Source organism: Corvus moneduloides, chromosome 4 (genome assembly GCF_009650955.1).
Source record: "Corvus moneduloides isolate bCorMon1 chromosome 4, bCorMon1.pri, whole genome shotgun sequence".
NCBI classification, from domain to species: domain Eukaryota; kingdom Metazoa; phylum Chordata; class Aves; order Passeriformes; family Corvidae; genus Corvus; species Corvus moneduloides.
In genome coordinates, this window is record NC_045479.1 from 71681103 (window position 1) to 71695847 (window position 14745).

A 14745-nucleotide genomic window follows, 5' to 3' on the forward strand; every position below is an offset into this window, starting at 1 on the left:
AGGTGGTCAGGGCTGGAGCATGTGATGTGTGAGGAGATGCTTAGGGAGCTGGTTTTGTTTGTCTGGTAGAAAAAAGGTTCATGGGAGGATCCTAGAGATGTCTTCAGCTACTGGTGAGAGCACGGAGATGGCCAGGCTCATTTTGGGGCGAGCAGAGGGATAGGATAAAGGACAGGAAGGGAAAATCCTGTTAGATATTAGGGGTGAAAAAATTGTAATGAAGTTTATCAGTCATTGCATGTCCATCCTTGGAGATACTCAAAGTATAACTGGATAATTCCCTGGCCAACATGGTCTCTGCTGAAGTTAGCCCTCCTGTGAGGGGGTTGGGGGATGACTGATGGACCAGATGACTTGCAGAGGTGCTGTAGATCCATAATTCTTCTATATTCCATAGAGAACTGTTCTAGCAGAGACATGGAAATACCACTTGACCAAATAATGTAGTTAAATATGTCACCAGGATTGGAGTGCATTCCTTGAGGAAGGCCTCCTGTACCAGAATCCCACCAAGATTTCACCACATGGAGAAGATGGAGTTAACAGGAGTTAAAGAACTGTCCTTGAGAATGTGTGTGAACCTGGACTGAAGCCTCCCCAGGAATTTTGATATTTAATGTGTTAGAGAAGGCTGCTTTGCTACTTTTCTGAAAAACAGAAATTAAGGAGAGGTTGACAGGAAATATGTTGATTGTTGGGAATGCACATTCTCTAATTTGAGGACTTCTCTGGCACCTTTTAATCATCCAGAGAGTAAGGGAATAAAAGAACTCAGACATTACAGAAACATTTTTGACTGAGCAAGCAGTTTAGAAATACTCAAAGAACATATTTAATTCAAAGTGTTGAATTTGTATTCAGAAATAAATGTAGAGGAAATAAGCTGAGGATGCTGGAGGAGAAATTTGACTTCCTAAACGTAGCTGGTAAAAGCTTTGGGTAAATATAATTGCTTTCATGTTTTTTTCTTGTTGCCTTGCAGGTAGATTTGAAAATTCTCCTTCTCTGCCCCTAAAGCTGAACAGAGACTTGCTTTAATAAAGCAGCATCAATTTTGCTGTGTTCCAGATTGCTTGGATGCAAAGGGAGGATCCTTTCCTCCTTGAGTTCCCCAGTGCTACCAGAGTTATATTGGTGTGAGACTGCTGGGCCCCCCTCGAGCTGCCCCACTGCTGCTGCCTGGGGTTTATGGCCTCTGTCCTCTTCTTTGAATATTGTCCTTTGATATCTGTCCTGGTTGGTCTCTGCATGCAGGGTGAAAAAAAAATCCCTCTTGTAAAATCTGAATTAACAGCTAGAATTCAAGCAGTGATACTGGTTGGGAAATAGAGTGGAGCTTGACTTCAAAAAAATCCTTAAAATCCCCAAAAAACTCAAACCCAACCAAAGAAAAACAATCAAACTCAAACCCAACCAAACAAGAACAATCCTACAAACCACCAAACAACTATTTTTTTTCTTCATACCATGGGAAAACATTTCCAAATTTTAGGAGAACCATAACAAATTATTTGCTTGACATTACCAGCAACAGATGCATTTATGTATTAAGAAATAATCTTTTTAGAACACAGAACCTTCCTCTAAAGTATGCATATAGTTCTGCAATAAGGCATGAAAGTAAAAAATTATTTTCATTGGGTCTGGACAGTGATGGAGCCTTTCTTTCATGTGAGCTACAGTTTTACTTCATGATGAAGAATGGGCCTGGCACAGAGTTCATGTCCATTTGTGTTCAGGGTGTCGCTCTGGGGATGGTCAGCACCAGCTGGGTGCTCGTGTTCCTCTCTCAGTGCTCACATTCAATTCTGTCAGCCTGGGTTAGGTAACTTCCAAAATCTGAGTTTTCATCGGAGTCATTCAGGTTTGCTATTAAATTTCATGTGAGCCAACAAAGCCTTTCCAGGCAGGCCTGACATTTTGGCAAGGTCCCAGTAGGATTTTTAGCTGGTGCCAAATCTTTTATTTTTCTCGGCTATCAATGAAGCTGTTGTGGTAATGTGGGTTTTGTGAGCTGTGAGAATTTATGCGCACAAAGGGACCTGCTCTTTGCAGGGAACCCTGGGAGCCCTGAGTCCAGGAGGAAGGGTAATTAAAGTTAATGAACCAGGGTAACCTTTCCATGGTGATGACCACTATCCTGATGGTAGGTAAGGGTCAGGGACTAGTCCCATTTTATAATCGCGCTCTAACCCTGCTCTTTAATTGGTGTTGGATTAAAAATTGGCCATTACCTCCATAATAGAAGTGGTTTTTGGATTTTAAAGGAGTTTTTCAAAGCTCTGCAAGTCTTGAGGAGCTTGTTCTTCTTGGACTTGGCTTTGTGTTGTGTTTTAATGCAGTCTAAAAATGAAGTATATTTAGCATTTGAGACCAGATAGTGCTGTTTCTATAATGGGAGCAGTTTGGTTATCTCTCCATGGCAGAACAGAAACTCCTTTCTTAAATGCTTCCCCTCTTCAAAGGCTTCATCTGGTTTTATCAGTGACTCTGGGAAGCCTTAGAACTTGTTGTACACAGAGCAGTTGTGGGTTTGAGGTGACAGCCCTGAAACACTGACTTAAACTTGTAACTCTTCTACTCACTGGCTTTCGTGGCATCAGGTAAGTTACTTCATGGAAGACATTTCCCTTGAAGAGGATTTTGTAGTTGAAGTAGATTTTTCTGTCTAAGGGATGGACTAAACAGAAAAGATTTGCTGCTTCTATCTCAGAAATCTTGTTGATGTATAAATCCTGCACCAAGCGGGGCACAGGCTGAGATGTCATTGACAGACTACATGCACAGGATCCAAAATGTTAAATATTGTTCATTTGTCTGTCTGGAATTTTAATCAGAAGGCTGTGGGTTTGATTGCCTCTTATGTAAATGTGGAAATAGAAAATGACTCTGAGAATTGGCTGTCTATCAACCCTAAAATCTTCCATTACTAAACCAAACCACATTTTTGTCTTGATGACTCGTTCCATTCAAAGAGGAGTGGTGTTTTCAGTAAAAAAGAGTTTAAATTTCTCTTCTGATAGTCTCTTTGTCACAGATGTTTTGTGGGCATTAGCCTGTTTAAACACATTCTCTTTTTAAAATAAAACTTTTTTTTTTTTTTTTTAATAATAGAAACAGTTTATTTGTTTGGTGGCTGGGATGGAACTCAGGATCTGGCTGACTTCTGGGCATACAGTGTGAAGGAAAACCAGTGGACCTGTATATCCAGGGATACTGAGAAAGAGGTAAGTTCTGCAAACATCCGTATTTTTTAAAATACATCAGTTGTTGCCCACAAAAATGCCCCTTCTAAAGTGCTTGTGTTGAAGTTCAGCAGGAGGTGAGAGCCACAGAGTTCAGACCTTCAAGTTCTGAAGACTTTTGAAGTGCTTATGTGGGGAAAATGTGAGCTGGAGGTGGCTTTGAAGTGTTCAAGATTCCTGGAGGGGAAAAGTTTATTTCTCAAAAGCAGAAAAATCAGCTCAGTGAGTAGAGCACGAGTTAAATAATTTAGTGTGGCTGAACCATGAGACTTATCACAGAATCACAGAATGGTTTGGGTTGGAAGGGACCTTAAAGATCATCCAGTTCCAGCCCTGCTGCCATGGGCAGGGACACCTTCCACTGGAAGGTTCCAAGAACTTGCTAATGAACATTTCAGACCCGATCCTGGTGTTCGAGCTTCAGAAACAATTTGTTTATTTTTTTAGCTTCTGTCAAAAATGAATAGAAATGGACAACTACCAGATGGAAATCTAGAGGACAGGGGTTACTGCCAAAGGCTACACAACCCTGAGAGCTTTCGTGGAATTCATTTGAACCATTTTCCTTGGCCTATTTTGCTCAGTATTTGACAATATGAAACCTGAAATGAATGTAGCTTGGGTTATAGGGCGAGACAAAAAAAGTCCAAGACTTTTGGCCTGTGTAATTCCTTTCACTGTCCGCTGAAATCTTCAAGTTCTGTGTGGTTGTTGTGTTTTGAGTTCATTAGTTGTCTGTCAGAGGACAACTCATGCCACCTTTTCTTGGAGGTATGAAAAGTTTGAGATCCCTCCACTTTTTGACAAATTTGGGAGTTGATTTCCTCAACTGTTTGAAAACAGTATAAAAATGTCTTGTTTCTCATTTGTATTTCCCAATTTCTTGTCATGGTTAATTTTGTGAGCTTCCTTACCAGATTAAATAACACTTTAATATTCTCATTTTTTTCATGGCAAAGGTTTTTAGAGGTTGTAATCAAGTAGGACAAATAGCCTGAGCTGAAAAAAAAGAATAAAATCTCACAGGCATTTCCTGTAGCCTTCAAATCTCTGTCATGTACTTACTGATTGGAACATCCTTTACAAAATGGGCAACATGATACTCTGGTTTCTGTCATAACAAAGCTGTGGAGAGGTAAAATTGTTATATTTATGTAGTGTTTAGTCAAAAAGGGGCTACTGTGTTTTCTTCCTGCACAAACCAGTATGGGTCAGTCTGGTGTTTAAGGGATTCATTTCCTTTCTTGCTGGGGTCACGCCACATCCAGTTGAGTTTCTGTAAAGCTTAGGAGGCCTGGCTGGGATGTTTTCTCTTTAGGTTCCTCATGCCTGACTCCAGCAGGATAAAACTGGAATGGGAGGAAGGAGGGATGCACAAAAGGAGGGCTGTGCAGGAGACACAGTAGAAGAGTTGGGAATTGATGTGGTTAAATGATTATAAAGGGATTTTGGAGGGAAAAATGTTAACAGAGTGTTATGGAAGTTCAGGAAATTCAGGTGGAAGATGGGAAGGGTCATGGGGAGAGAGGAAGAAAGAGGAATTTTTAGTAAGTGGAGACTTGTTGAATCTATGAATATATGAGGAATTTTGAAGAAGGGATGTACTTAATAGAGAAAAGTGTAAAGAAACGTGGGTGTCTTTAGAAGGGGAATTCTGGAAGGACTCTCTGCGACAAACTTGAGAGGTGGGGCCCCTGTGAGCCTCACGGAGTTCAACAAGGCCAAGTGCAAGGTCCTGCACATGGACCTTCCAGGGGGTTGGAACAAGATGATGTTTCAGGTCCCTTCCTACCCAGACCATTCCATGATTCTGTGATATATTCAGCAGTGTTCAAGAGGCCTCCTGAAGTGTAGTCCAGGGTTTTGGTGACTTTCAGAGGTACAGTGAACTGGCAGCAGCTCTACTTGGAAACCAGCAGTGGGTTGTGGTTTGTTTTTTTTTTTTTTTTCCCAAAGAGATCTGGATGAAACCTGATTTAGAAATGAAAAGGTCAATCTCAAATGTTGAAAAGTAAATTCAAAAACAGAGACTCCAGATGTTTCTCTAATAGGGACATCACTGTTCACAAACAATTTGCAAAAAGGAAATGTCTGTTGACATGGAATTTTAAAAAATATTCAGAGTAGATTCCAGTAGAGCTTAATCTTATTTTGTTGTATTGTGCTAGTTCTGCTTCTGGCTTTTTTATTCTAATTAATCAGTGACAGTGGTTAAATTAGCCACTCAATAATTAAACTTGGACAAGAGCAAAATATGGTGAAAATTGCATCCTGTCCAGTGTTATTGTAGGGATAATGCACAGTAATGCTTTTGGGATAAAGGTACTGGCAGCTTCTGTTGCACTGCATTAGGAAAAGGTTGTTTGACCTTTTTCTAAAAACTTTTTTGCTGCTGTTTTTCAAAGTTTTCCAGTGAGGTGTCTCTTTGTCACCTGAAGTTGCATTTGTCTTTTTTAACAATTAGACCACCAAAGCTGATTTTCCATAGCTCTTTTTCATAGAATCATTGAATAGTTAAGTTGGAAAACCCCTCTAAGATCAGCTCCAGCTGTTCTCCCAGCACTGCCAAGGCCACCACTACACCATGTCCCCAAGTGTCACATCTACAGGGCTTTTAAATCACTCCAGGGATGGGGACTCCACCACTGCCTTGGCAGCCTCTTCCAGGGATGAACACGCCTTTCAGTGAAGAAATTTTTCCAAATATCCAAACTCAACCTCCCCTGGTGTAACTTGAGGCCATTCCCTCTCCTCCTGTCCCTGTTCCCTGGGAGCAGAGCCTGACCCCCCCTGGCTGCCCTCTCCTGTCAGGGAGTTGTTGAGAGCAAAAAGGTCCCTCCTGAGCCTCCTTTTCCTCCAGGCTGAGCCCCTTTCCCAGCTCCCTCAGCTGCTCCTGGGGCTCCAGACCCTTCCCCAGCTCTGTTCCCTTCCCTGCACATGCTCTACCACCTCCGTGTCTGTCTTGTATGTCTGGACAATATGCTCAGGGCACTGCTGGAGTAGCTGATCACTTACAGCCTGAAAAACAGGGTATGGAGACCTGCTGGTGAACACACCACCACTGCTGATGGACAAACAGATCCCACCATCCCTTCAGAGTATTCCAGCAGGGCTCTTGCTGTCCTTGTCAAATCCTTGTCCTCAAGCCTGAATCCTTCCAGGGAGATGCTCCATGGAGCAGCTCAGGATCTCTCAGCTTACCCACAGCTTCTGTCTCTGGAGTGTGTGACAGCTCTGTGAATAAGTTGGCACAAGGCCCAGCCAAAATATATTTCATTTAAGAGCCTTTAAGAGTTTCTACCCTGAAAATCAAGGTGGAATGTTCTGACAGATGCTGTTGTCTTCAGGGTTTATTAGTGGCTGTAGATCAACAGACCTCTTCAGGATTAGGGAATAAATAGTTTTAAAAAAACAGACCTTGTCATTCCTTGGACATTTTTATTCTAGGCCAGTGTCAGTTAATAGAGAAAGTTAATGTGTATGTTTTGATGTCTATTTCTAGTTTCCAAGCAGCAGCTTTCTCTTTTGAAGGGTAATTTAGTGAAATTCAGTGCAGAGGACAGTTTTAAGCATAGGAAAGACTTCGTTTGGTGTAAATTGATAGGCGTGGGGATTTTGAAATAGGATCAAAATGCTGAGGGATGTTGATGCCTCTGGAGATCAGATAAATGAGACTAAAGTAGTGTGATAGTTGGCATATTTTGTGTGTCGCTGGTATTCCTGTACCTTGTTTTAGCATTTCCTAGAGACCAGAGATGGGGGGAGCTCCCTTCAAACAGTGTCACTGCACTGATTGGTACCTTCTGTGCTGCTTCTTGGAAAATACATTGACTCATCCTCATTCTGGCTTCTTCAGAGAAAAACCCTGCTCTCAAATCAGCTCTGTGAAGGACATGGAAATTGTGTAAATGGGTTAGGTTTAGGTGACACTGTGTTTCTCTCAAAAATTTTTGAAGTGTTTTCTTGCCATAGGTAGAAGTGAAGGTCTTGTCATGGTTTAACTGCTTGAGAAGATAAATCTTTCCTCACAATGAAGGAAAGTGTAGGTCAACAAGTGCCTCCTGTTCCTTAGGTTCAGAATGATGTAGAGAATGGGTGTATTGTGAGGTGACAGTTTGCTGTGAACACCAAGTGCTTTTCCAGGATGCTGAAAGTAAAAGCTGACAAGTGTAGAAAGATCTCCTAATGGTGAGAGCCAGGGGGAATTTCAGCTGCTATTGTATTTCCAGTTAAATTTTCTCCAGTCTCTGCATGCATTTCCTTACATTTGTTGACATGGATGAATTTACCCAAAGCTTTCAGTGTTGTATTACCACAGAAGCATTTTGTTAAGAGTTTGTGACACCTCTGACTGGTTTTTTGGGTGTGATGCAGCAGTACATGAGCTTATAAATGTAAAGCTTTTACCCTATGCTGTTTGAAGTGTAGGAATTGAACTAGTCTCAAATATTGACTTCTTCCCACAGATGGTGATACAGTTTGGAAGACACTTCAAGTGACTTGAGGGGCTTTTTGTTTCAAATATTGTGATGTTTACGGACTTGAGATCTAATACAGTGAATGTGCCATGTCCTACTGCTGAGCAGTTCCAGTGGTACAGATGCTCAGTTGTATGAGATGCCTGGTGCCACAAAAGCACATAGGGAGAAGGCAGCTGTCCCTGAAAGAAACTTGGATACTGCAGACGTACCTCGGAGCCAACTTCCTAAATAGTGCAAATGCCTACTAAAGTAGGGACAAAGACGACAGATGCTGAAGTGAACCAAATGAAAAGTATCCTAGGCTGATCCTAAATATCACAGGCTAATGGTTTATTTTCCTCCCTATTAGTAGCATAATGGCTTAAAATGTTCTAAGCCTGTATTCTTTCCCCAGAATGTTAGAGAGAGACTTTCACGTATGCCTGACTGACATCCCCAGTGATTTCCACTTAGGCAGCCTAAAGCACAAAGACCCTGTTGAGGGAGTAACACCTCAGCTTTTAAAAATAATTTATTTTTAAGTAAACATTTTGGAAAAGGTTTTCAGCTTTTAAAGCTGATTTATGTGTGCCTCCAATTCTGTCCTCTTAACACTGGTTTATTTGTCTTTTTTTTAAACTTTGACATTTTTTTTAAGGAAAAGATCATCCATATTTGAAAACAGCTCCAGGTCTTAAGTTATTCAGTTCCCTCACTGGGTGCCTGTATTTCTTGCTTCCAGCATGAAAAAAAGCCCAGAAAACAAGCCAGACTTCAGTTATTCCTCACACCAGATGTTTGAATGTGTGGAGGTCCCTTTCCTCCACACGCTGCTGTTCAAGTCAGTCTCGTGGAGGAAGAGGCATTAAATAAATGCCTTGTGCCCGGTGTTCTGGAGGCTGCGCAACTTTGGCAGCCCTGGAGCTTGTGCGTGCCAGTCTTCAGGTTATACTGAATTTCCAAGTCATCATAAAGCTTTCAGTTGCAAAGTAAAACTACTTTTAGTCCTTGAAGTAATGCATCAGGCAGAGTTGATTTGTGGCGTTTATGTTCCGATAAAAATCACCACTTCAACTGCAGCTTATGATGAGTTTAATGCTCTGATCTCTGGTCTGGAATGGAACTTTATTTTACTTACATGGCTTTATTAGGACATTATTGCATCATCCTAATGCATTTTGCAATTCCCTGTGAATAGTAGATGAGGCAGTGTAGAGTCATTCTTGGGTGGCTGTGGATGCATTTTGGGGGAAAACAACATTACTGGATTGTCAGGTAAAGATTTAGTGAAGAGGCTGATATTGGTACAAGGAATTCTGATTTATATCCTTTTGGCTTTTAAAGACACAGAAATATGCACCTGTGAGATGAGCCAGCTGGAATGTCAGGACCCCTGCATTTCACACTGAAGGGATTAAAAGAAAAGGATTTTAAAGAAACAGGAGAATATGTAGAGGTAGAAGGAAAACTTACTCTTTTGCCAGTGAGTGAAAGTAGCTTTACACACCAGTCTGCTTTGCCTTGTGAGTAGAGTAATGTCTTATTTCAGCTACACTGGGAGACTTTTTACATTAATGTTACATTAACATTCCTCAGTCTGTACAAATACAGAAATCCCTAAAGAAATACTGGTTATCCCAAGGTGGTAACATAGGGGAAGCAGTCTCAAGTAGTATCCCAGACAAATCTGTAGCTAAATTGTCTGGATAATTACATGCTTGAAAATGTAGTAAGTTTTTGTGGACCTTACTACTGAGGTATCTCAGTCACTGGATTTTGGAGGTAATTAGGAATTGAGCTTTCTGGAGTGTCTCAAGAGAACTTACTGTCAGAATGGGTGGTGCAGTGATGTGTTGAATTCAGACCTGCCTGAAAGACCTTAGTGTGTTTAATAGGACTTAATCCATGAATTTTCCAGGGCATGCATATGATGGAAATGTTACTGATATTGGGCTCTAGGAAATGAAACAGCCACTCTTATGACTTGCTTACTCCTTTGGGTGCAAACTACTCTTTTGTCACCTGTTTGAAACTGTCTTTACTTTCTCAGAAACATCTGAGAGCCTGTGTCTGTCGAAGGATTTAGACTTAGAATTTCATGTTTGTCTATCACTGACATCTCAGGGACAATAAATTAAAAAAAAAAATCAATTTCCAAAAGTGTAACCTTGCTGCATCCTCACCTTTGTGGCTAAACAGTTTATAAGCAACCATTTAAATTTTTTCAGCCTTTTGGTCTGCAAGTGGGGCTGTAGCTCAGCTGAGTAGTTTGTGTCTATGGAAAAATCTCTCTTGGCTGGACCTTTGTTGGCCATTGTTACTGGTAATGAGAGGACAGCGTGAACTTGTGGTGCATGCAAAAATGACCTCATTCAACATCCTGCAATTGTTAATGGGGTTAGTTAAATTCGGCACACAAGGGATGTTGTCCTGAGGGCCGATCTCGGAGCTGGTGAAAGCTCTGGTTCTCTGGTGGGTCGTCTGTTACATTTCATCAGTGTTGCTGAAAGCAAAGCTGAGGAGTGAATGTGGAACAAACTGACAATTTACTTGGTAAAATTTAAGAAGTTATATATTTTTTCACATTTCACCAGTGTGAGCAGCACTTGGTTTGCAGGTGGATTGTGTCTTTTGTTAGAAATAGCACAGAATTGATGTCCTTTCACTGCAAGGTTGCCTTGTACTGGGGTATTCCTTCAGTACTTCTCTTGTTTGCATTTGTAAGCTGAATCACAAAGGTTGAATGACTTTTATTTTTGACTGTAAACTAAAGCCTGTGTAAGACCTTCATACACATTCCTTCAACCTTCTTCACGTAAATGAAAGAATCCCAGAATGGTTTGGGTTGGAAGGGACATTAAAGATCAACTCATTCCAACCCCTGCCGTGGGCAGGGACACCTTCCACTATCCCAGGTTGCTCCAAGCCCTGTCCAGTCTGGCCTTGGACACTTCCAGGGATCCAAGGGCAGCCACAGCTTCTCTGGGCAACCTGTGCCAGGGCCTCACCACCCTCCTGAGTTGAGAATTTCTTTCTAACAGCTAATCTAAAGGTCTCCTCTTTTAGTTTAAAACTGTTCCACTTTGTCCTGTCACTATCTGCCTCTGTAAAAAGTTCCCCTTAATCTTTTTTACAACCTCCTTTTAAGTACTGAGCGGCCACAAATTATTTCCTACTCTTTGCATGCTTGAAGATGTGGAGCTTTCTCCCCTTTTCACTGTCCACTGGTTGGTAAGATGTCTTGGTGTACTGCAGCATGAGATCCCTGGTGTTATGCATTGCTGGAAGGCCTTGATGGTACCTTGGTATGAAAGCAGAGAGCTCAAAAGATGCAGGAATGTGGCTCCTGCACTGGCAGTTCCTCTGGCATTGTCTGCCAAAGCCGTTTCTGCACTGTAGGGGAAAAGTCAGGCAGCACAGCTGTCAAAGCACAATGTTGGTGCTTTGGAAAGTTCAGCTGTGAGGACACACTTGGTCTTTAGAGGTACCTGGATCAGGGCACATCAGAAGCCGGAAGATCATGTACTAATTCATTCCTTTATAAAAATACTCTCAAATTAGTTATTTCTGCAAGCAGGCTGGCAGGGAGGCTAATAAATAATAATTTAATGGGAATAGAGCATTATCTATTTGTTTTCATAGCAGTGTTCCTGTGCTGCACTGAGTCTGTGCTGTGATAAACCTGTGCTGATCCCTGAAGGATGGAGCAAAGACTTGGAGTCAAGTTCATGTCAGACTGGAAGGTTGGGCTGTCAAGGGTCATCAAATCCAGCCCACTGCTGTCATAAGGATCGTGTCGTATGATCTCTGAGCCTGATCATTTGACTTATAAGCTCATTGAACCGTCTTTCAAAAATAGAACATCAGGCCATTTATTTTTTTAATTCTAACTTAAGCAGGGAAAGTCTCTTTGTGGCAGACTCAGCTCAAGGCTGTGCAGCATCAACAGTGGGAAATTAGGACTGTCCCAAATGTGAGTGTGCTTTTAGGAAGGGGAGAAAAAAAAAATCTTCATCCCTGTTTAATTTTATTGTTTTCCCATCTTGAAGAGATGTGCACACAAAAGTGTGTGCTAAAAGCTGCCTCTGACTTTAATCTGCTCCATCATGTCTGAGTCAGATGCCCAGAGAGGACTTTGCTGGTAAATCTGTCCCGTGGCATCTCTGCAGGAGGGCACCAGTAAGCAGATTAGCCATAGCTCAAATTCTGTGTCAACTGCCTGACCGAGGATGCCTTCCCTGTCTTGGCTGTGCCTGGACTTATTAATAGTTGATTACAACTTTTTGATATCCAAACCTAGTATTTATCGTAAGACATTTAACTCTCCTGTGTGAAAAATTGTGTAAATTCGTGGCTTTCCAGTACTGGTCCTGAGGAGTTTTCAGCATCATGACTCTTAGACAGATTCTGGTCTATTTGTTAGGCTTCCTAAAACATTTATTGGCAGAAAATATTTAAATTATATATAACAGTTTTCTCGAGAAGCAGTGGCTGCCCCATCCCTGGAAGTGTTCCAGGCCAGGCTGGACAAGACTTGGAGCAAGCTGGGCTACTGGGAGGTGTCCCTGCCCATAGCAGGTGGTGGGACTGGATGAGCTTTAAGATCCCTTCCAACCCAAACCATTCCATGGTTGATGAATTTGCATATTCTCAGAAATATTCTTTGTAACTGGTAAAGCAGCCTTAAAATTAAATTGGAATATCTGTTATTTTTATAAACAGTGGCAAGAACCATGGAATGTTGAAGGTTGGAAGGGACCTTAGAGATCATCTAATCCCAAACCCCTGCCATGGGTAGGGACACTTTCCACCAGACCAGGTTGCTCCAAGCCCCATCCAACCTGGCCTTGGATGCTTCCAGGGATTATTTGCAGAGTAATTAAATGAATGGAGTGTACATTGAGCATCCAGAATCTGTTTTTTGGAGCTAAACTCCCATTTTATGCTCCTAGAAACATTCAGTCCTTTGCTGCATCTACCCTGTGTGACATCCAAAGGGTTTTAATCTACTGCTGGAGCTGTTAAGTCTTGGACATAAAAAGACACAGGTGGAACTGCTTTCTGCCATTCTACAGAGTAGGAAATTGGGATGTGCTATTTAAGGGAGGGTCTTTCACGTTGAAGAAACCCTTACAGAGGGCTCTGAGCCCCGCCATGTGCCCATGCTGGGCTGCTCTGTCCATGAGCATGGTTGAGATGCTCCTGTTGTGTGGCTGAGTGTGCTCTGGTGGTTTGGTGCTCCTGACACATCATCGGTGATTTTGTGGGTGATGGGAACGATACATCAGCTCCCAGCTCCTTCTGGTTTGTGTTCTGGGCTGATGTGCCATCCAAATCCTCCATGCTACCATAAAAAACCCAGCAGATTAAATTATTTTATTATGTTCCTGGCGCCATTAGGTTATGAGAAACTTAAAATGCCTTCTGTGAGTAACTTGTATGGGATGGAAGTGTTTTATTTTGTTGTGTGGCTGCAGTTGTTTCTCTTGCTGAATTTAGTGCTCAGCTAGAGCAAAGCAAATCTTTGCTACAGCTCAGATGAAACATTTTAGGAGCTATTAGCTGTAGACCGGCATTGATAAAGCACTAACAAGCTCTAATCTTAAAGCACATGGACTTGAATTGATGCCAAGAATAATATGCATTTCCTTTCATTTTCAAGTTTATGGAGAACTTTCCCTTTTTTTGGGGGGGGGGGAGGGGTGGAGGAGGAAATGAATTATACTCTGAAACTGGGAAATGAGAGCAATTAATCTCTGCAGTTGTGTGTAGGCAGGAGGGACTATTTGTTGCCTGACAGGCTGCTCTCAGGACTGGAAACAAAGTAGGTTGTTTGTGTCTTTTTATGTCCTCGTCCTAGTTTGCTTTAGGACAAGAGCATTTACCTCATGATGCTTATTTTTGAACTTCATACTGGAGGCAGTGTTCACATTCCTCTCAGTCTTTTACAGGACCAAGAACGGAGAATTAGTCAGCTGTTCTTTATTTCCCTGACTCTTGAACAGGATCCAGGCTTGCTCCTGAGATTTTTCATCTGGATTGGTCTGAATAAAACAGATTTTTCTTGCAACTGAAACCCCTTTATTTGCAAAAGGTTATGATAACCAGAAGAAGCCAAGCTCCCCCAGTTTTTGTTTGGGATGGGCAGTGGAACCGGCTTCCTGCGGTCATGTTCACATTAAAGGAGGTTCATAGGACACTTACTTAAAAACAAACCAAAAAATGAAAGCTATCATGTTTGTGCCTTAGTGGAGCATGCCAGGATGCTGTTGCTAAGATGATGCCTGCTGATTCTGGCATAAATAGTGATTTGAGCAGACCCTACCCTAAGGAGTTGAGTCCCAATCCTTTCTCCCCTGTATAGGAACAAATCAATTATTCTAAGGAGGCGGTGTTGTCTCTCGGTGCTGTTGTGTTGCTTTTTGAAAACGTTTTGTAAGTTAGTCCTTAAGTGGGATAATTGCTTTCAGCATTTGCAAGTTAAATGAAGAAAGCTCTAATTAGATTTTATAAAGTGGCTTAGCATGTTGAGAAGGCTTTTCATAAAGTATACTGTGTATTCACTTGGCATTGCACAATTGAATTTCGTGTAGCACTGACGAAACCTAAAAATCCTATTTGGCCCTGGGTGCTTAAAGGATTGAAAGCCTGTCTTAAGTGCTCCTGACCATACAGACTGTCTTCCTTTCCCCACCATCCCACCCTCACCAGGACGTTTATCTGTGTTGTAGAGACCAGAGAAGTTGCATCAACACCAACCTGTTTGAGGAAGAGCCTTAGAGCTGGGCATAAAGCTTGGTATTTTGTAGCACTTCCAAATGGGACTCTGCACATGCTGTTTAATCTGTTTTAGCTGTTATTGTGCTCTGCCGATTGTATGGTGGAGCTGGGTGGCACAGAGCCACTTTGTTCAGGTCAGTCCTGGCTCTGTGTGGGCATTTATTGAGTCCCACACAAACCCAGCAGTGCCTGTGCTTAGTCGTTTTTGGTATTGTTTGGTGTCCTGTAGGTTAGAAATGTGATATGCTAATGCTTTCCTC

At 41.9% G+C, this 14745-nt stretch overlaps 1 protein-coding gene across 2 annotated transcripts in view; it reads left to right on the plus strand.

Annotated features, from left to right (window-relative positions):
• The window catches only part of MKLN1 (muskelin 1), a 102522-nt gene that overhangs the window by 47410 nt on the left and 40367 nt on the right, over nt 1-14745 (plus strand). For both annotated transcript variants that reach the window (XM_032105500.1, XM_032105501.1), the window contains one exon: nt 3115-3227. In XM_032105500.1, coding sequence (XP_031961391.1) covers nt 3115-3227 — 113 coding nt within the window. The remainder of the gene's footprint in view (nt 1-3114; nt 3228-14745) is intronic.